The 23,659-nt window shown below is 41.4% G+C and overlaps 1 protein-coding gene across 2 annotated transcripts in view; it reads right to left on the bottom strand.

Annotated features, from left to right (window-relative positions):
* NSMF (NMDA receptor synaptonuclear signaling and neuronal migration factor) overlaps nucleotides 1–16,873 on the bottom strand; it is a 41,519-nt gene extending 24,646 nt beyond the window's left edge. For both annotated transcript variants that reach the window (XM_072125359.1, XM_072125358.1), the window contains exons 1-2: nucleotides 16,651–16,873; nucleotides 1,756–1,817 (exon numbers count right to left, since the gene is read on the bottom strand). In XM_072125359.1, the coding sequence (XP_071981460.1) occupies nucleotides 1,756–1,817; nucleotides 16,651–16,721 (133 nt within the window). In that variant the 5' untranslated portion in view covers nucleotides 16,722–16,873. The remainder of the gene's footprint in view (nucleotides 1–1,755; nucleotides 1,818–16,650) is intronic.
* Between the last annotated feature and the right edge of the window lie 6,786 nt (nucleotides 16,874–23,659).

Raw genomic sequence — 23,659 nt, 5'->3', positions numbered from 1 at the left:
GAGGTGTGTCAGGCAGAAATTTGGGTTGTTTTCATGGATTCCACATCAAAGTTGTTAACTTTGTCGCCACCCTGCTGTGTTATCCACAAAATATACTGGCAAACTTTTATCATTTACCAATATTATTTCAGCGCTTCTTGCGCATCTGTTTACATTCCCCTCACCCGGCATATCCTAAACTTATAAGAACGCTACTACACTTGATCTTATACAAAAGGTTCTTAGAAGTGCTGTTTGGGGAGTAGCCTAGAGACAGGGGCTTGGATTGGCGAAAGCTCGCCTGGCAGCGGAGCGCCAGCTCCATGCGCATCATGCGCTTCTTGCGCATCTGTTTACATTCCCCTCACCCGCCATATCCCAAACTTATAAGAACGCTACTACACTTAACTTGGTGCAGGCTGGGACCGAGTCTGACCCTGGGGCTGGTCATATACTGCCGACGCCGAGGATTGCGGGGCCTACCTCGGTCCAGGTCTCAAAGGCCTACTATACCTCCTCCCAACCCTCCTCCACCTCCTCCTCCGAATTACCATCCGTGGGCATGGCGCCATCAGTCGGTAGCTCTAGGCACAGCAGCAGTGCCGTCGCTAAGCGACAGCAGGCGGTGCTCAAACTGCTGAGCCTAGTTGATAAAAGGCACACCGCCCAAGAGCTATTACAGGGCATTCCACATCAAACTTGTTAACTTTGTCGCCACCCTGCTGTGTAATCCACAAAATATACTTGCAAACTTTTATCATTTACCGATATTATTTCAGCGCTTCTTGCGCATCTGTTTACATTCCCCTCACCTGCCATAACCCAAACTTATAAGAACGCTACTACACTTGATCTTATACAAAAGGTTCTTAGAAGTGCTGTTTGGGGAGTAGCCTATAGACAGGGGCTTGGATTGGCGAAAGCTCGCCTGGCAGCGGAGCGCCAGCTCCATGCCAAGATCCAACTAACATAGTTTTAACTGCAGCACCTTTAATCTACTACTAGTTCACTGCCTCCATACATGGTCCCCTTATCAAACGAGCTGTGTCAGGCAGAATTTTGGGTTGTTTTCATGGCTTCCATGTTAACTTTGTCGCCACCCTGCTGTGTAATCCACAAAATATACTGGCAAACTTTTATCATGTAGCGATATTATTTGAGCGCTTCTTGCTCACCTCCTTTGGTTCCTCTCTGCCACCCATTGGTTTGAAGCCTGAGTCCATTTAGGGTATATCGCCATGCCACTCTCTAGCCTGCTGCCGCTGCCTCTGCATGCCGTCCCCTATAGTGTCAGGGTCAATTATTGCATGTTTTAGATGCTATCTAGCTTCATTCTGTCACTCTGGCATGGCCATGCTGTTGCCCATAATTTTGGCATAATGGTGCGATTAGGCAGCCTCAGAGGCATCCATGCATGCTGCCCCTGCTGTTTCCTGTCCATTTCCGTGGTGTTTCCATCCTTTTCTGAGGTTTCCAGGTGTTTGGCCAAGCTTCCCTGTGCAGAGCCTTGGTCCCCTTGAAAAATGCTCGAGTCTCCCATTGACTTCAATGGGGTTCGTTATTCGAGACGAGCACTCGAGCATCGGGAAAAGTTCGTCTCGAATAACGAGTACCCGAGCATTTTAGTGTTCGCTCATCTCTAGTCAGGATTTAGCAGGATATGTCTCTCAGCCTCTTTACAGTCCCTGAATTATTACATTGAAGTTTTCAACATGAGTAGAAAAGGAATTTTTTATAACAAGAAGCGCTTATTACATAAGTGGAGTTGGCTCTTACCTGATCCGTTTTGGTTGTCCGGATGAGTCTGTGATAAGTATTCTCCAAAGGCCCTCGCCGCTCTTAAAAAGAGAGAAAAAAACAAGTCACAATCCGCCCGGGTGCAGCTCTATATCTCATACATTACTGATACTAAGAACTTAGTAACCAAGCAGAAGCAGCGCCACCCCTGGCTATAGACTGTGACTAGTATTGCAACCCTACAGGGCCCTAGTGCACAGGATGAAGTAGTATGGAGGTATAATGTGCACATGGCAGGTCCACTTTATGTATGAAGAATAGCGGCATGTGCTTCTAAATCCTACCTATTGTGAGTAAATAATTGAAGAATATGAAGCAGCAGGGACTGAAATGTAATTACCTTGCACTTTCACTGCCTCAACACATCCCTCTAAATAATGTACCGTGATAATATATAATGTATCATCACTGAAGACAATTGTCACTGCTGCAAGCTTCACACATCACTGCTCTGTACTGCAGGCTGCAAGGTCATAGGATGTCATAGTGTAGTAGTTATATTCCTGTACATACGGGGCAGTATTATAGTAGTTATATTCCTGTACATAGGGGGCAGTATTATAGTAGTTATATTCTTGTACATAGGGGGCAGTATTATAGTAGTTATATTCCTGTACATACGGGGCAGTATTATAGTAGTTATATTCCTGTACATAGGGGGCAGTATTATAGTAGTTATATCCTTGTACATACGGGGCAGTATTATAGTAGTTATATCCTTGTACATAGGGGGCAGTATTATAGTAGTTATATTCCTGTACATAGGGGGCAGTATTATAGTAGTTATATTCTTGTACATAGAGGGCAGTATTATAGTAGTTATATTCCTGTACATAGGGGGCAGTATTATAGTAGTTATATTCCTGTACATAGGGGGCAGTATTATAGTAGTTATATTCTTGTACATAGGGGGCAGTATTATAGTAGTTATATTCTTGTACATAGGGGGCGGTATTATAGTAGTTATATTCCTGTACATAGGGGGCAGTATTATAGTAGTTATATTCCTGTACATAGGGGGCAGTATTATAGTAGTTATATTCCTGTACATAGGGGGCAGTATTATAGTAGTTATATTCTTGTACATAGGGGGCAGTATTATAGTAGTTATATTCCTGTACATAGGGGGCAGTATTATAGTAGTTATATTCTTGTACATAGGGGGCAGTATTATAGTAGTTATATTCTTGTACATAGGGGGCAGTATTATAGTAGTTATATTCTTGTACATAGGGGGCGGTATTATAGTAGTTATATTCCTGTACATAGGGGGCAGTATTATAGTAGTTATATTCCTGTACATAGGGGGCAGTATTATAGTAGTTATATTCCTGTACATAGGGGGCAGTATTATAGTAGTTATATTCTTGTACATAGGGGGCAGTATTATAGTAGTTATATTCCTGTACATAGGGGGCAGTATTATAGTAGTTATATTCTTGTACATAGGGGGCAGTATTATAGTAGTTATATTCCTGTACATAGGGGGCAGTATTATAGTAGTTATATTCTTGTACATAGGGGGCGGTGTTATAGTAGTTATATTCCTGTACATAGGGGGCAGTATTATAGTAGTTATATTCCTGTACATAGGGGGCAGTATTATAGTAGTTATATTCTTGTACATAGGGGGCAGTATTATAGTAGTTATATCCCTGTACATAGGGGGCAGTATTATAGTAGTAATATTCTTGTACATAGGGGGCAGTATTATAGTAGTTATATTCCTGTACATAGGGGGCAGTATTATAGTAGTTATATTCTTGTACATAGGGGGCAGTATTATAGTAGTTATATTCCTGTACATAGGGGGCAGTATTATAGTAGTTATATTCTTGTACATAGGGGGCGGTGTTATAGTAGTTATATTCCTGTACATAGGGGGCAGTATTATAGTAGTTATATTCCTGTACATAGGGGGCAGTATTATAGTAGTTATATTCTTGTACATAGGGGGCAGTATTATAGTAGTTATATCCCTGTACATAGGGGGCAGTATTATAGTAGTTATATTCCTGTACATAGGGGGCAGTATTATAGTAGTAATATTCTTGTACATAGGGGGCAGTATTATAGTAGTTATATTCCTGTACATAGGGGGCAGTATTATAGTAGTTATATTCCTGTACATAGGAGGCAGTATTATAGTAGTTATATTCTTGTACATAGGGGGCAGTATTATAGTAGTTATATTCCTGTACACAGGGAGCAGTATTATAGTAGTTATATTCCTGTACATAGGGGGCAGTATTATAGTAGTTATATTCCTGTACATAGGGGGCAGTATTATAGTAGTTATATTCCTGTACATAGGGGGCAGTATTATAGTAGTTATATTCCTGTACATAGGGGGCAGTATTATAGTAGTTATATTCCTGTACATAGGGGGCAGTATTATAGTAGTTATATTCTTGTACATAGGGGGCAGTATTATAGTAGTTATATTCTTGTACATAGGGGGTGGTATTATAGTAGTTATATTCCTGTACAGTATTATAGTAGTTATATTCTTGTACATAGGGGGCAGTATTATAGTAGTTATATTCTTGTACATAGGGGGCAGTATTATAGTAGTTATATCCCTGTACATAGGGGGCAGTATTATAGTAGTTATATTCCTGTACATAGGGGGCAGTATTATAGTAGTTATATTCCTGTACATAGGGGGCAGTATTATAGTAGTTATATTCTTGTACATAGGGGGCAGTATTATAGTAGTTATATTCCTGTACATAGGGGGCAGTATTATAGTAGTTATATTCCTGTACATAGGGGGCAGTATTATAGTAGTTATATTCCTGTACATAGGGGGCAGTATTATAGTAGTTATATTCTTGTACATAGGGGGCAGTATTATAGTAGTTATATTCCTGTACATAGGAGGCAGTATTATAGTAGTTATATTCCTGTACATAGGGGGCAGTATTATAGTAGTTATATTCCTGTACATAGGGGGCAGTATTATAGTAGTTATATTCTTGTACATAGGGGGCAGTATTATAGTAGTTATATTCCTGTACATAGGGGGCAGTATTATAGTAGTTATATTCCTGTACATAGGGGGCAGTATTATTGTAGTTATATTCTTGTACATAGGGGGCAGTATTATAGTAGTTATATTCTTGTACATAGGGGGCAGTATTATAGTAGTTATATTCCTGTACATAGGGGGAAGTATTATAGTAGTTATATTCTTGTACATAGGGGGCAGTATTATAGTAGTTATATTCCTGTACATAGGGGGCAGTATTATAGTAGTTATTCCAACAACAGAAAAACAAGAAAAGGGCTCCAGCAATGTGAGTGTAGAAAATTCTGATTTCTTAAAAGTCCTTACTCTCGTACATAGGGGGTAGTTTGACAGAATTGAGTCGCATGCCCCATGTTAATGGTGCACAAAAAAAAAGTGTTGCACTCCGTCGTAGCAGTGCATATTCATGGAGAACATGCGCCAGAAATCCAGAATCTGGTGCCCCCTGCACACTACACAGGCAATTAAATGATAAATGTTGCCATTTTATCTGTTGCTTCCACATCTTCTCTGTCTATCTTTCGGAGGAGCAATAGTCGTTCTCCTGGTGTCTAGAGGATGTTGTGTGTATCTGACCACGTCTCGGCTTCTCCTTCCAGGCCCTTATGCGGCTAATGAGGCGGACACAATGGGAGCCGCGGGAGGCCGATTGTCTTAATGAAGATTGTAATGAAGACATTAATTACTCTGGCGGTAAACTTCAGCCAAATCCAGTGTTTAGTGAATCAGTCCAATCGCTGGCGCTCGAGCTCCTTGGCTTGTCTCCGCCATGTCCTCTCCTTTCCTGAACACCCGTAATCATCTTGTTTGCAGCCCACGCCACATCTATAAAAATAATCCTTGTAGCTGCCGCCCACAGCTCCAGCCTCCGGTGAGAGGCCCCTGTGATCTGTCACTCAGACCCCCTAGTACACGCCGCGCCGCGTACAATCCGCTCCGCACAGGGGAGGCTTCTCTACTTGTCCCCGGGAGCTTGCAATCTAATATTAGAAGTTTATGCAAGTAAAACTAAATATTACAGTTATGCTTTCAATAAGTCTAAAGGGGTACCACGTCGAAAATTGGCAGAAGACAAATAAGGGGGCTTTGAATTTTGGCCAAATGTCCCCCTTCACAATCCATAATCTACTTTTATCTGCTGGAGATGGTTGCAAATATAGAACTGTGTTGTATGGTCCGAGCACTAGATGGCGCTCTATGGCCTGTCTCTAGGAGTAGCCATGGAGCGGCCGTTATACACTTATATACAGAGTGCCCGTTATACATGTATATACAGAGTGCCCGTTATACACGTATATACAGAGTGCCCGTTATACACGTATATACAGAGTGCCCGTTATACACGTATATACAGAGTGCCCGTTATACACGTATATACAGAGTGCCCGTTATACACGTATATACAGAGTGCCCGTTATACACGTATATACAGAGTGCCCGTTATACACGTATATACAGAGTGCCCGTTATACACGTATATACAGAGTGCCCGTTATACACGTATATACAGAGTGCCCGTTATACACGTATATACAGAGTGCCCGTTATACACGTATATACAGAGTGCCCGTTATACACGTATATACAGAGTGCCCGTTATACACGTATATACAGAGTGCCCGTTATACACGTATATACAGAGTGCCCGTTATACACGTATATACAGAGTGCCCGTTATACACGTATATGCAGAGTGCCCGTTATACACGTATATGCAGAGTGCCCGTTATACACGTATATGCAGAGTGCCCGTTATACACGTATATGCAGAGTGCCCGTTATACACGTATATGCAGAGTGCCCGTTATACACGTATATGCAGAGTGCCCGTTATACACGTATATGCAGAGTGCCCGTTATACACGTATATGCAGAGTGCCCGTTATACACGTATATGCAGAGTGCCCGTTATACACGTATATGCAGAGTGCCCGTTATACACGTATATGCAGAGTGCCCGTTATACACGTATATGCAGAGTGCCCGTTATACACGTATATGCAGAGTGCCCGTTATACGCGTATATGCAGAGTGCCCGTTATACGCGTATATGCAGAGTGCCCGTTATACGCGTATATGCAGAGTGCCCGTTATACGCGTATATGCAGAGTGCCCGTTATACGCGTATATGCAGAGTGCCCGTTATACGCGTATATGCAGAGTGCCCGTTATACGCGTATATGCAGAGTGCCCGTTATACGCGTATATGCAGAGTGCCCGTTATACGCGTATATGCAGAGTGCCCGTTATACGCGTATATGCAGAGTGCCCGTTATACGCGTATATGCAGAGTGCCCGTTATACGCGTATATGCAGAGTGCCCGTTATACGCGTATATGCAGAGTGCCCGTTATACGCGTATATGCAGAGTGCCCGTTATACGCGTATATGCAGAGTGCCCGTTATACGCGTATATGCAGAGTGCCCGTTATACGCGTATATATACAGAGTGCCCGTTATACGCGTATATATACAGAGTGCCCGTTATACGCGTATATATACAGAGTGCCCGTTATACGCGTATATATACAGAGTGCCCGTTATACGCGTATATATACAGAGTGCCCGTTATACGCGTATATATACAGAGTGCCCGTTATACGCGTATATATACAGAGTGCCCGTTATACGCGTATATATACAGAGCGCCCGTTATACGCGTATATATACAGAGCGCCCGTTATACGCGTATATATACAGAGCGCCCGTTACACGCGTATATATACAGAGCGCCCGTTACACGCGTATATATACAGAGCGCCCGTTACACGCGTATATATACAGAGCGCCCGTTACACGCGTATATATACAGAGCGCCCGTTACACGCGTATATATACAGAGCGCCCGTTACACGCGTATATATACAGAGCGCCCGTTACACGCGTATATATACAGAGCGCCCGTTACACACGTATATATACAGAGCGCCCGTTGTACACTTATATACAGAGCAGCAGTTATATATACAGAGCGCCCGTTATACACGTATATATACAGAGCGGCTGTTATACACGAATATACAGAGCAGCAGTTATATATACAGAGCGCCCGTTGTACAGTTATATACAGAGCAGCAGTTATATATACAGAGTGCCCGTTATACATGTATATACAGAGTGCCCGTTATACACTTATATACAGAGCAGCAGTTATATATACAGAGCGCCCGTTGTACAGTTATATACAGAGCAGCAGTTATATATACAGAGCGCCCGTTATACATGTCTATTAGCAGATTACACTCCTTGAAGCACTTAGTGCTCACATCCAGATCCCATATTGTGGTTTATATTACAAATTCTATGAGAATCGCCATAAAAATAATAATTTACTGTGCGGGAATCGGATGCGGATGGAGAAGCTGGAGATAACGGCTGCCCAGTCTCTGGGGTTTACACTGTGTAAGATGCTGCAAAATAGGCACAAATATTACAGATCCCTAGAGGAGCAGAGCAACAGGTAGACCCTCCCGATCATATAAAAATGGGGATAACAGTATTAATTCTAGCCGCCCCTGCTTGTTCAGTGTCTGTACACACCTGCCCCTACGATTACCATACCTCCTGTCTGTTCAATATCTGCACACAACAGCCCCTGCTAGTTCAGGGTCTTGCATACCTAGCTCCTTTTTGCTTACAGTGCCCCTACTTGTTCACGGTCTGTTCATTAAATTCTCCTGTAATCACAATATCCCCTGCTTGTTCAGATTCTTTATACATTTTGCTCTTGTGATTACAATATCTCCTGCTTGTACAGTATCTTCACATACTTTGCTGCTGTGATTGTAGCACCCCCTGCATTATCTATACACACTTTGTTCCTGTTACTACAACACCCTCTGCTTGAACAGTATCTATACACAGGTTTCTCCAGGTATTACAACACCCTCTGCTTGTTCAGTATCTATACACAGGTTTCTCCAGGTATTACAACACCCTCTGCTTGTTCAGTATCTATACACAGGTTTCTCCAGGTATTACAACACCCTCTGCTTGTTCAGTATCTATACACAGGTTTCTCCAGGTATTACAACACCCTCTGCTTGTTCAGTATCTATACACAGGTTTCTCCAGGTATTACAACACCCTCTGCTTGTTCAAAATCTATACACACTTTTTTCATTTGATTACAGCCACTTGATCAGTTGCTGTACACACTTTGCTCCTCTGGTTACATTGTCTCCTGCATGTTCAGTGCCTGGAAAGACCTTATGGGAACTATCCAGATCATGGCAAACCATAGGAGCTGAGCTATGGTGTAATTGCATGTTCATCAGCATGTTCCCTATAGTGATGGCGGGGCGTCTCCGAGGGACTATGTACTGGTGGTCTCCACCTGTGGCCTGCAGGGTGTTGGGGTCTGCTGCTCCCTCAGCATCTGGAGCAGACACATGTGAGGAGCCGCTCTGGAGTAATCCTTGGGATGTCGTCTTCCATCAGCATCGCTGCCACCACATGTCGTCCTCAGAGGTGCTCACCCTGCCTGGAGGCACCCGGGACCTCACACCTCAACACAGAGGACATAATGCGGACCGACTGCTCCCAAATCCACACTGCAAGGTCACTGCCAGAGAGGGGCCAGTGCAGCACGTGTGATGGGGGCATTATATTATACCCCCCGCTGTACTGCCCCGCAACACAACACAATACAATCTATTACTCTCTGTTATCAGCCATTACATCCCGGGGAGAGGGGACTGTACAGGGGGGGTACAATCTATTACTCTCTGTTATCAGCCATTACATCCCGGGGATAGGAGACTGTACAGGGGGGATATAATCTATTACTCTCTGTTATCAGCCATTACATCCCGGGGAGAGGAGACTGTACAGGGGGGATACAATCTATTACTCTCTGTTATCAGCCATTACATCCCGGGGAGAGGAGACTGTACAGGGGGGGGATACAATCTATTACTCTCTGTTATCAGCCATTACATCCCGGGGAGAGGAGACTGTACAGGGGGGATACAATCTATTACTCTCTGTTATCAGCCATTACATCCCGGGGAGAGGAGACTGTACAGGGGGGATACAATCTATTACTCTCTGTTATCAGCCATTACATCCCGTGGAGAGGGGACTGTACAGGGGGGGATACAATCTATTACTCTCTGTTATCAGCCATTACATCCCAGGGAGAGGAGACTGTACAGGGGGGATACAATCTATTACTCTCTGTTATCAGCCATTACATCCTGGGGAGAGGAGACTGTACAGGGGGGATACAATCTATTACTCTCTGTTATCAGCCATTACATCCCGGGGAGAGGAGACTGTACAGGGGGGATACAATCTATTACTCTCTGTTATCAGCCATTACATCCCGGGGAGAGGAGACTGTACAGGGGGGATACAATCTATTACTCTCTGTTATCAGCCATTACATCCTGGGGAGAGGAGACTGTACAGGGGGGATACAATCTATTACTCTCTGTTATCAGCCATTACATCCCGGGGAGAGGAGACTGTACATGGGGGGATACAATCTATTACTCTCTGTTATCAGCCATTACATCCCGGGGAGAGGAGACTGTACAGGGGGGGATACAATCTATTACTCTCTGTTATCAGCCATTACACCCTGGGGAGAGGAGACTGTACAGGGGGGGATACAATCTATTACTCTCTGTTATCAGCCATTACATCCCGGGGAGAGGAGACTGTACAGGGGGGTACAATCTATTACTCTCTGTTATCAGCCATTACATCCCGGGGAGAGGAGACTGTACAGGGGGGATACAATCTATTACTCTCTGCTATCAGCCATTACATCCCGGGGAGAGGAGACTGTACAGGGGGGGGGATACAATCTATTACTCTCTGTTATCAGCCATTACATCCCGGGGAGAGGAGACTGTACAGGGGGGGTACAATCTATTACTCTCTGTTGTCAGCCATTTCATCCCGGGGAGAGGGGACTGTACAGGGGGGGATACAATCTATTACTCTCTGTTATCAGCCATTACATCCCAGGGAGAGGAGACTGTACAGGGGGATACAATCTATTACTCTCTGTTATCAGCCATTACATCCTGGGGAGAGGAGACTGTACAGGGGGGATACAATCTATTACTCTCTGTTATCAGCCATTACATCCCGGGGAGAGGAGACTGTACATGGGGGGATACAATCTATTACTCTCTGTTATCAGCCATTACATCCCGGGGAGAGGAGACTGTACAGGGGGGGATACAATCTATTACTCTCTGTTATCAGCCATTACACCCTGGGGAGAGGAGACTGTACAGGGGGGGATACAATCTATTACTCTCTGTTATCAGCCATTACATCCCGGGGAGAGGAGACTGTACAGGGGGGTACAATCTATTACTCTCTGTTATCAGCCATTACATCCCGGGGAGAGGAGACTGTACAGGGGGGATACAATCTATTACTCTCTGCTATCAGCCATTACATCCCGGGGAGAGGAGACTGTACAGGGGGGGGGATACAATCTATTACTCTCTGTTATCAGCCATTACATCCCGGGGAGAGGAGACTGTACAGGGGGGGTACAATCTATTACTCTCTGTTATCAGCCATTACATCCCGGGGAGAGGAGACTGTACAGGGGGGTACAATCTATTACTCTCTGCTATCAGCCATTACATCCTGGGGAGAGGAGACTGTACAGGGGGGATACAATCTATTACTCTCTGTTATCAGCCATTACATCCCGGGGAGAGGAGACTGTACAGGGGGGGATACAATCTATTACTCTCTGTTATCAGCCATTACATCCCGGGGAGAGGGGACTGTACAGGGGGGTACAATCTATTACTCTCTGTTATCAGCCATTACATCCCTGGGAGAGGAGACTGTACAGGGGGGATACAATCTATTACTCTCTGTTATCAGCCATTACATCCCGGGGAGAGGAGACTGTACAGGGGGGGATACAATCTATTACTCTCTGTTATCAGCCATTACATCCCAGGGAGAGGAGACTGTACATGGGGGGGATACAATCTATTACTCTCTGCTATCAGCCATTGGGAGAGGAGACTGTACAGGGGGATACAATCTATTACTCTCTGTTATCAGCCATTACACCCCGGGGAGAGGAGACTGTACAGGGGGATACAAGCTATTACTCTCTGTTATCAGCCATTACATCCTGGGGAGAGGAGACTGTACAGGGGGGATACAATCTATTACTCTCTGTTATCAGCCATTACATCCCGGGGAGAGGAGACTGTACAGGGGGGGATACAATCTATTACTCTCTGTTATCAGCCATTACATCCCGGGGAGAGGAGACTGTACAGGGGGGTACAATCTATTACTCTCTGTTATCAGCCATTACATCCCGGGGAGAGGAGACTGTACAGGGGGGGTACAATCTATTACTCTCTGTTATCAGCCATTACATCCCGGGGAGAGGAGACTGTACAGGGGGGGATACAATCTATTACTCTCTGCTATCAGCCATTACATCCCGGGGAGAGGAGACTGTACAGGGGGGGTACAATCTATTACTCTCTGTTATCAGCCATTACATCCCGGGGAGAGGAGACTGTACAGGGGGGGTACAATCTATTACTCTCTGTTATCAGCCATTACATCCCGGGGAGAGGAGACTGTACAGGGGGGGTACAATCTATTACTCTCTGTTATCAGCCATTACATCCCGGGGAGAGGAGACTGTACAGGGGGGGATACAATCTATTACTCTCTGTTATCAGCCATTACATCCCGGGGAGAGGAGACTGTACAGGGGGGGTACAATCTATTACTCTCTGTTATCAGCCATTACATCCCGGGGAGAGGAGACTGTACAGGGGGGATACAATCTATTACTCTCTGTTATCAGCCATTACATCCCGGGGAGAGGAGACTGTACAGGGGGGGTACAATCTATTACTCTCTGTTATCAGCCATTACATCCCGGGGAGAGGAGACTGTACAGGGGGGGTACAATCTATTACTCTCTGTTATCAGCCATTGTATCCCCCCCTGTACAGTCTCCTCTCCCCGGGATGTAATGGCTGATAGCAGAGAGTAATAGATTGTATCCCCCCCTGTACAGTCTCCTCTCCCCGGGATGTAATCTATTACTCTCTGCTATCAGCCATTACATCCCGGGGAGAGGAGACTGTAGGGGGGGGGGGGGATACAATCTATTACTCTCTGCTATCAGCCATTACACCCGGGGAGAGGAGACTGTACAGGGGCGATACAATCTATTACTCTCTGTTATCAGCCATTACATCCTGTGGCGAGTTGAATTTAATGAAATTAAAATCCGTGATCCCTACTTTATGACTATAATTTTAGTAAAGGTCGGTTCTGCCTTCAGGTGTGACAATAGGATTCTGTGATATTCCCTGGAGCACCGCCCTCCCCCTTCCCTGGTAATACCCAGCTGTGCCAAGAAATGAAGCCCCGCTCTTCCTGGCAGTGACTGTGGCTGAATATGACATTTTATAACCCTTTATGTGCTTCATATTCCTGTCTCATCCTCAGCCTCCGCTCTCTGATATGTAAAGATTTTGGTCCTTTAATGCTCTGTACCTGCCTCCAGCACTCGAGAGGTTAACACCATGCCCTGGCCACAGGAGATGGAAAACTTTTTTTTTTACTTTTTATGTAATTTGTGCCTAAACATAGAAGAGTCCTATACGGCTGATGGATCATCGTGTGCTATAGGAGCCGCTGCAGGAGTCATGATGCAGCCTGATACATTGGCACAAACCTCCTGCACAACTCTGTAGTCCCAGAAGGTGACACTACCAGGGACCTGACCCAAGGAGGAAATATCTACCGACACTGGACTGCTCAGGGCATACATTGTATGGCACCAACATATAATATGGCTCCGCACACAGCGGAGGAAAATCATACAAACTACATGCAAGAATCGTATCACATCTGCCCCATTACTTTCCCCATAGATGAAATCTAAATCTTCACATCTACCTCCCAATGGCTGCGACGCCATCATCAGTCAAGGTCACAGAGTGTATATATACCTATATATACCATGTACCTCCATAGCCCGTGCAGCACATGGTAACAGCCTGTGGTCTCATGTCTGTAATTCTATGTCTCCTCCATCAGACAATAACTATACGTACAATTTCCAATTCAAGGTAATTGTATCGACCCAGAACGTGGTGGAGTTACTAATGCACCGTATTGTAAAGCAGCAGAGTTATTATTCTGGACGCGCCGCTCGTTGTAATGACATATGACTATACTCCTGTCATTAGCTCTTATCTATCCCCAGTCTTTGAAAGCTCATTTAATTTCAATATATCTTAGTATATAGTGAACAAGTCAAGAGCGGCCGAGAGAGCCCGTCGGCTGCTAGAGCGGCCGAGAGAGCCCGTCGGCTGCTAGAGCGGCCGAGAGAGCCCGTCGGCTGCTAGAGCGGCCGAGAGAGCCCGTCGGCTGCTAGAGCGGCCGAGAGAGCCCGTCGGCTGCTAGAGCGGCCGAGAGAGCCCGTCGGCTGCTAGAGCGGCCGAGAGAGCCCGTCGGCTGCTAGAGCGGCCGAGAGAGCCCGTCGGCTGCTAGAGCGGCCGAGAGAGCCCGTCGGCTGCTAGAGCGGCCGAGAGAGCCCGTCGGCTGCTAGAGCGGCCGAGAGAGCCCGACGGCTGCTAGACCGGCCGAGAGAGCCCGTCGGCTGCTAGAGCGGCCGAGAGAGCCCGTCGGCTGCTAGAGCGGCCGAGAGAGCCCGTCGGCTGCTAGAGCGGCCGAGAGAGCCCGTCGGCTGCTAGAGCGGCCGAGAGAGCCCGACGGCTGCTAGAGCGGCCGAGAGAGCCCGACGGCTGCTAGAGCGGCCGAGAGAGCCCGACGGCTGCTAGAGCGGCCGAGAGAGCCCGTCGGCTGCTAGAGCGGCCGAGAGAGCCCGACGGCTGCTAGACCGGCCGAGAGAGCCCGTCGGCTGCTAGAGCGGCCGAGAGAGCCCGTCGGCTGCTAGAGCGGCCGAGAGAGCCCGTCGGCTGCTAGAGCGGCCGAGAGAGCCCGTCGGCTGCTAGAGCGGCCGAGAGAGCCCGTTGGTAACTGGATCAGCAGCGAGAGAAATATAAGCAGATAGAGCAGCAGTGAGAGCCTGTCAGCAGCTGGAGCAGCGGTGTACATCTGCGTATGTGTGTACATCTCTGGGGGTAGTAGTTTTATAATGCTGGAGAGTTACATTTATCCATGAACAACACCTGGAGGTGGCGGACCACCATGTAAGGTACATATTATGGGGGTATAGACAGGTAGCAGAGTCAATGTCATTGTGACTGGCTATGGAGGGGTGCTGCTGCTGTAGGGAGAGGGTTTAAAGGACATTTAGGATTAACCTGGTGTCTAGTTACTACGATGTATACCAAATAATGCAGACTATCTGCCAGGGCATGATGGGAGTTGTAGTTTTACAACACTCGGAGAGACCTAGGATGTAAAACCAGGGGTAGAGGAAGTATTCATCAAAGATAAATCTATAGGTACTAATACAGGATAACAAGTGCGGCATCTGCACGATCATAAAGCACATGCACAGATGTAGCAGAGCTGTAAATGCAACCTATATCCCATGACCAGCAGCAGCTGAGAAATAACTGGACTCCAACACTAACACTACACCCAGCTCAGCGTCACCACAAGCATATCACAACCCCCAGGGCTCTGTTATACTGGTGCCACCGGGGCTCTGTGATACCGGTGCCCCCAGGGCTCTGTGATACCGGTGCCCCCGGGGCTCTGTGATACCGGTGCCCCCGGGGCTCTGTGATACCGGTGCCACCGGGGCTCTGTGATACCGGTGCCACCGGGGCTCTGTGATACCGGTGCCACCGGGGCTCTGTGATACCGGTGCCCCCGGGGCTCTGTGATACCGGTGCCCCCGGGGCTCTGTGATACCGGTGCCCCCGGGGCTCTGTGATACCGGTGCCACCGGGGCTCTGTGATACCGGTGCCCCCGGGGCTCTGTGATACCGGTGCCCCCGGGGCTCTGTGATACCGGTGCCCCCGGGGCTCTGTGATACCGGTGCCACCGGGGCTCTGTGATACCGGTGCCCCCGGGCTCTATGATACCGGTGCCACCGGGGCTCTGTTATACCGGTGCTCTGTGATACCGGTGCCACGGGGGCTCTGTGATACCGGTGCCCCCGGGGCTCTGTGATACCGGTACCTCCGGGGCTCTGTGATACCGGTACCTCCGGGGCTCTGTGATACCGGTGCCCCCAGGGCTCTATGATACCGGTGCTCTGTGATACCGGTGCCCCCGGGGCTCTGTGATACCGGTGCCCCCGGGGCTCTGTTATACCGGCACAGACCCTCAGTTTTGAAGACCCTTCAGCCTGACCTTGGCTACATATTGTGTAATTGAACTAAATTGGGGGGGTCAATATTCAGAAATAGAAGGGGGTTCAGAGCATGACTACGTGATGATGGGTAGAGTAGTCCCGGCCGATGTAAAGGTTGCATCATAGAGAGTAGTAGAGAGATATGTGTAGTGTTCCTCCCTCGCCGGTGTCTCCATAGAGCCTGCGCTCCCCTGTGTGCCCTTACACGGGTCACACTATAATTAAGCTTCATTCCTATGATAACACAAGGCACAGTGATGTGTACCCTGCCGGGGATCACCTGAGGATTGGGTGCAGGTGGTCCACACAGGGGTCGGGGTGCAGGGTTCCCATAGACAAGGTGCTGCAGTCAGCATGAACCCTCTGGGTTATGTAACTGCACTAGGACCAGTACATCTACACTGCTAACAAGAGACTGGACCCAAGAGCTTGCAATCTGACAGCAGTCTGAATCCAATGCACTGATCCATTCCTATGCACCTGGGCCCCAGAGCTTACAATCTATTGCCCCCATCAGTATTAGAGCCAGTGCCATGCACTTACCTAACTTTAGCTGCTACATGGGAGATGGTGTCATTCCTCAGTGCCTTCTTCTTGGAGACAGCTGTGCCCATCCTTGACGAGAGAAGAGATTGGGGGCCACATCCGACCAGCCCAGGGGGGAGCAGTCTCAGTGGGAAAGCTGGGTGATGAGGAGAGGAGCTGAGGAGCTGGCGGCCCTGTGCGGAGGAGATGCTCCTGTGTGTGACTGAGGCTGCAGCCTGTGCAGGAGGAGGAGGCTGAGCAGGGCAGGAAGCTGCCACCATGTATGGGCAGAGGATGTGCACAGGGCAGGAGCAGGAGGGGCAGCACACACGTGTGCCTGCTGCTACACTGAGCATGGGGGACCCCACATAGTGTCATACATCATCTAGTAATGTGTACAGCATCATATAGGAACATAGTGTAATATACCATGTAGTAATATACAGCATCATATAGTAACATAGTGTAATATACCATGTAGTAATATACAGGATCATATAGGAACATAGTGTAATATACCATGTAGTAATACACAGGATCATATAGGAACATAGTGTAATATACCATGTAGTAATACACAGGATCATATAGTAACATAGTGTAATATACCATATAGTAATATACAGGATGATATAGTAACATAGTGTAATATACCATGTAGTAATACACAGCATCATATAGGAACATAGTGTAATATACCATATAGTAATATACAGGATCTTATAGTAACAGTGTAATATACCATATAGTAATATACAGGATGATATAGTAACATAGTGTAATATACCATATAGTAATATACAGGATGATATAGTAACAGTGTAATATACCATATAGTAATATACAGGATGATATAGTAACATAGTGTAACATACCATATAGTAATATACAGAATGATATAGTAACATAGTGTAATATACCATATAGTAATATACAGGATGATATAGTAACATAGTGTAATATACCATATAGTAATATACAGAATGATATAGTAACATAGTGTAATATACCATATAGTAATATACAGAATGATATAGTAACATAGTGTAATATACCATATAGTAATATACAGAATGATATAGTAACATAGTGTAATATACCATGTAGTAATACACAGGATCATATAGTAACATAGTGTAATATACCATATAGTAATATACAGGATGATATAGTAACATAGTGTAATATACCATGTAGTAATACACAGCATCATATAGGAACATAGTGTAATATACCATATAGTAATATACAGGATCTTATAGTAACAGTGTAATATACCATATAGTAATATACAGGATGATATAGTAACATAGTGTAATATACCATATAGTAATATACAGGATGATATAGTAACAGTGTAATATACCATATAGTAATATACAGGATGATATAGTAACATAGTGTAACATACCATATAGTAATATACAGGATGATATAGTAACATAGTGTAATATACCATATAGTAATATACAGCATCATATAGTAACATAGTGTAATATACCATATAGTAATACACAGGATCATATCGGAACATAGTGTAATATACAGGATGATATAGTAACATAGTGTAATATACAGGATGAAATAGTAACATAGTGTAATATACAGGATGATATAGGAACATAGTGTAATATACAGGATGATATAGGAACATAGTGTAATATACAGGATGAAATAGTAACATAGTGTAATATACCACATAGTAATATACAGGATGATATAGTAACAGTGTAATATACCATATAGTAATATACAGGATGATATAGGAACAAAGTGTAATATGCAGGATGAAATAGTAACAGTGTTATATACAGGATGATATAGTAACATAGTGTAATATGCCATATAGTAATATACAGGATGATATAGTAACATAGTGTAATATAGGGGATGATATAGTAACATAGTGTAATATACAGGATGATATAGGAACATAGTGTAATATACAGGATGATATAGGAACATAGTGTAATATACCATATAGTAATATACAGGATCATATAGTAACATAGTGTAACATACCATATAGTAATATACAGGATCATATAGTAACATAGTGTAACATACCATATAGTAATATACAGGATCATATAGTAACAGTGTAATATACAGGATCATATAGTAACAGTGTAATATACAGAATGATATAGTAACATAGTGTAATACACCATATAGTAATATACAGGATGATATAGGAACATAGTGTAATATACAGGATGATATAGGAACATAGTGTAATATACAGGATGAAATAGTAACATAGTGTAATATACCATATAGTAATACACAGGATCATATAGTAACATGGTGTAATATACAGGATAATATAGTAACATAGTGTAATATACAGGATGATATAGTAACAGTGTAATATACAGGATGATATAGTAACATAGTGTAACATACCATATAGTAATATACGGGATGATATAGTAACATAGTGTAATATACCATATAGTAATATACAGGATGATATAGTAACATAGCGTAATATATCATATAGTAATATACAGGATGATATAGTAACATAGTGTAATATACAGGATAATATAGTAACAGTGTAATATACAGGATGATATAGTAACATAGTGTAACATACCATATAGTAATATACGGGATGATATAGTAACATAGTGTAATATACCATATAGTAATATACAGGATGATATAGTAACATAGTGTAATATACCATATAGTAATATACAGGATGATATAGTAACATAGTGTAATATACAGGATAATATAGTAACAGTGTAATATACAGGATGATATAGTAACATAGTGTAACATACCTTATAGTAATATACAGGATGATATAGTAACATAGTGTAATATACCATATAGTAATATACAGGATGATATAGTAACATAGTGTAACATACCATATAGTAATATACAGGATGATATAGTAACATAGTGTAATATGCCATATAGTAATATACAGGATGATATAGGAACATAGTGTAATATACAGGATGATATAGGAACATAGTGTAATATACAGGATGATATAGGAACATAGTGTAATATACCATATAGTAATATACAGGATCATATAGTAACATAGTGTAACATACCATATAGTAATATACAGGATCATATAGTAACATAGTGTAACATACCATATAGTAATATACAGGATCATATAGTAACATAGTGTAATACACAGGATCATATAGTAACAGTGTAATATACAGAATGATATAGTAACATAGTGTAATACACCATATAGTAATATACAGGATGATATAGGAACATAGTGTAATATACAGGATGATATAGGAACATAGTGTAATATACAGGATGAAATAGTAACATAGTGTAATATACCATATAGTAATACACAGGATCATATAGTAACATAGTGTAATATACAGGATAATATAGTAACATAGTGTAATATACAGGATGATATAGTAACAGTGTAATATACAGGATGATATAGTAACATAGTGTAACATACCATATAGTAATATACGGGTTGATATAGTAACATAGTGTAATATACCATATAGTAATATACAGGATGATATAGTAACATAGTGTAATATACAGGATAATATAGTAACAGTGTAATATACAGGATGATATAGTAACATAGTGTAATATACAGGATAATATAGTAACAGTGTAATATAGAGGATGATATAGTAACATAGTGTAATATACCATATAGTAATATACAGGATGATATAGTAACATAGTGTAATATACCATATAGTAATATACAGGATGATATAGTAACATAGTGTAACATACCATATAGTAATATACAGAATGATATAGTAACATAGTGTAATATGCAGGATGATATAGTAACAGTGTAATATACCATATAGTAATATACAGGATGATATAGTAACATAGTGTAACATACCATATAGTAATATACAGGATGATATAGTAACACAGTGTAACATACCATATAGTAATATACAGGATGATATAGTAACACAGTGTAACATACCATATAGTAATATACAGGATGATATAGTAACACAGTGTAACATACCACATAGTAATATACAGGATGATATAGTAACATAGTGTAATATACAGGATAATATAGTAACATAGTGTAATATACAGGATGATATAGTAACATAGTGTAATATACAGGATCATATAGTAACAGTGTAATGTACAGGGTCATATAGTAACAGTGTAATATATCATATAGTAATATACAGGATCATATAGTAACATAGTGTAATATAGGGGATGATATAGTAACAGTGTAATATAGGGGATGATATAGTAACATAGTGTAATATATAATATAGTAATATACAGGATCATATAGTAACAGTGTAATATACCATATAGTAATATACGGGATGATATAGTAACATAGTGTAATATACCGTATAGTAATATACAGGATGATATAGTAACATAGTGTAATATACAGGATCATATAGGAACATAGTGTAATATACGGGATGATATAGTAACATAGTGTAATATACCGTATAGTAATATACAGGATGATATAGTAACATAGGGTAATATACAGGATCATATAGGAACATAGTGTAATATACGGGATGATATAGTAACAGTGTAATATACGGGATGATATAGTAACATAGTGTAATATATAGGATAATATAGTAACAGTGTAATATACCATATAGTAATATACAGGATGATATAGTAACATAGTGTAATATACCATATAGTAATATACAGGATGATATAGTAACATAGTGTAATATACAGGATCATATAGGAACATAGTGTAATATACAGGATAATATAGTAACATAGTGTAATATACCATGTAGTAATATACAGGATCTTATAGTAACATAGTGTAATATACCATATAGTAATATACAGGATGATATAGTAACAGTGTAATATACCATATAGTAATATACAGGATGATATAGTAACATAGTGTAACATACCATATAGTAATATACAGGATGATATAGTAACATAGTGTAACATACCATATAGTAATATACAGGATGATAGAGTAACATAGTGTAACATACCATATAGTAATATACAGAATGATATAGTAACAGTGTAATATACCATATAGTAATATACAGGATGATATAGTAACATAGTGTAACATACCATATAGTAATATACAGGATGATATAGTAACATAGTGTAATATACCATATAGTAATATACAGGATGATATAGTAACATAGTGTAATATACCATATAGTAATATACAGGATGATATAGTAACATAGTGTAATATACCATATAGTAATATACAGGATGATATAGTAACAGTGTAATATACCATATAGTAATATACAGGATGATATAGTAACATAGTGTAACATACCATATAGTAATATACAGGATGATATAGTAACATAGTGTAATATACCATATAGTAATATACAGGATGATATAGTAACATAGTGTAATATACAGGATCATATAGGAACATAGTGTAATACACAGGATGATATAGAAACATAGTGTAATATACCATATAGTAATATACAGGATGATATAGTAACAGTGTAATATACCATATAGTAATATACAGGATGATATAGTAACATAGTGTAACATACCATATAGTAATATACAGGATGATATAGTAACATAGTGTAACATACCATATAGTAATATACAGGATGATATAGTAACATAGTGTAATATACCATATAGTAATATACAGGATGATATAGTAACATAGTGTAATATACCATATAGTAATATACAGAATGATATAGTAACAGTGTAATATACCATATAGTAATATACAGGATGATATAGTAACATAGTGTAACATACCATATAGTAATATACAGGATGATATAGTAACATAGTGTAATATACCATATAGTAATATACAGGATGATATAGTAACATAGTGTAATATACAGGATCATATAGGAACATAGTGTAATATACAGGATAATATAGTAACATAGTGTAATATACCATATAGTAATATACAGGATCTTATAGTAACATAGTGTAATATACCATATAGTAATATACAGGATGATTTAGTAACAGTGTAATATACCATATAGTAATATACAGGATCTTATAGTAACATAGTGTAATATACCATATAGTAATATACAGGATGATATAGTAACAGTGTAATATACCATATAGTAATATACAGGATGATATAGTAACATAGTGTAACATACCATATAGTAATATACAGGATGATATAGTAACATAGTGTAACATACCATATAGTAATATACAGGATGATATAGTAACATAGTGTAACATACCATATAGTAATATACAGGATGATATAGTAACATAGTGTAACATACCATATAGTAATATACAGGATGATATAGTAACAGTGTAATATACCATATAGTAATATACAGGATGATATAGTAACATAGTGTAATATACCATATAGTAATATACAGGATGATATAGTAACATAGTGTAATATACCATATAGTAATATACAGAATGATATAGTAACAGTGTAATATACCATATAGTAATATACAGGATGATATAGTAACATAGTGTAACATACCATATAGTAATATACAGGATGATATAGTAACATAGTGTAATATACCATATAGTAATATACAGGATGATATAGTAACATAGTGTAATATACCATATAGTAATATACAGAATGATATAGTAACATAGTGTAACATACCATATAGTAATATACAGGATGATATAGTAACAGTGTAATATACCATATAGTAATATACAGAATGATATAGTAACATAGTGTAATATACCATATAGTAATATACAGGATGATATAGTAACATAGTGTAACATACCATATAGTAATATACAGGATGATATAGTAACAGTGTAATATACCATATAGTAATATACAGAATGATATAGTAACATAGTGTAATATACCATATAGTAATATACAGGATGATATAGTAACATAGTGTAACATACCATATAGTAATATACAGGATGATATAGTAACAGTGTAATATACCATATAGTAATATACAGGATGATATAGTAACATAGTGTAACATACCATATAGTAATATGCAGGATGATATAGTAACATAGT

The sequence above is a fragment of the Engystomops pustulosus genome, chromosome 9 (genome assembly GCF_040894005.1).
Source record: "Engystomops pustulosus chromosome 9, aEngPut4.maternal, whole genome shotgun sequence".
NCBI lineage: Eukaryota > Metazoa > Chordata > Amphibia > Anura > Leptodactylidae > Engystomops > Engystomops pustulosus.
This window is presented reverse-complemented; position numbering and strand designations above follow the sequence as displayed.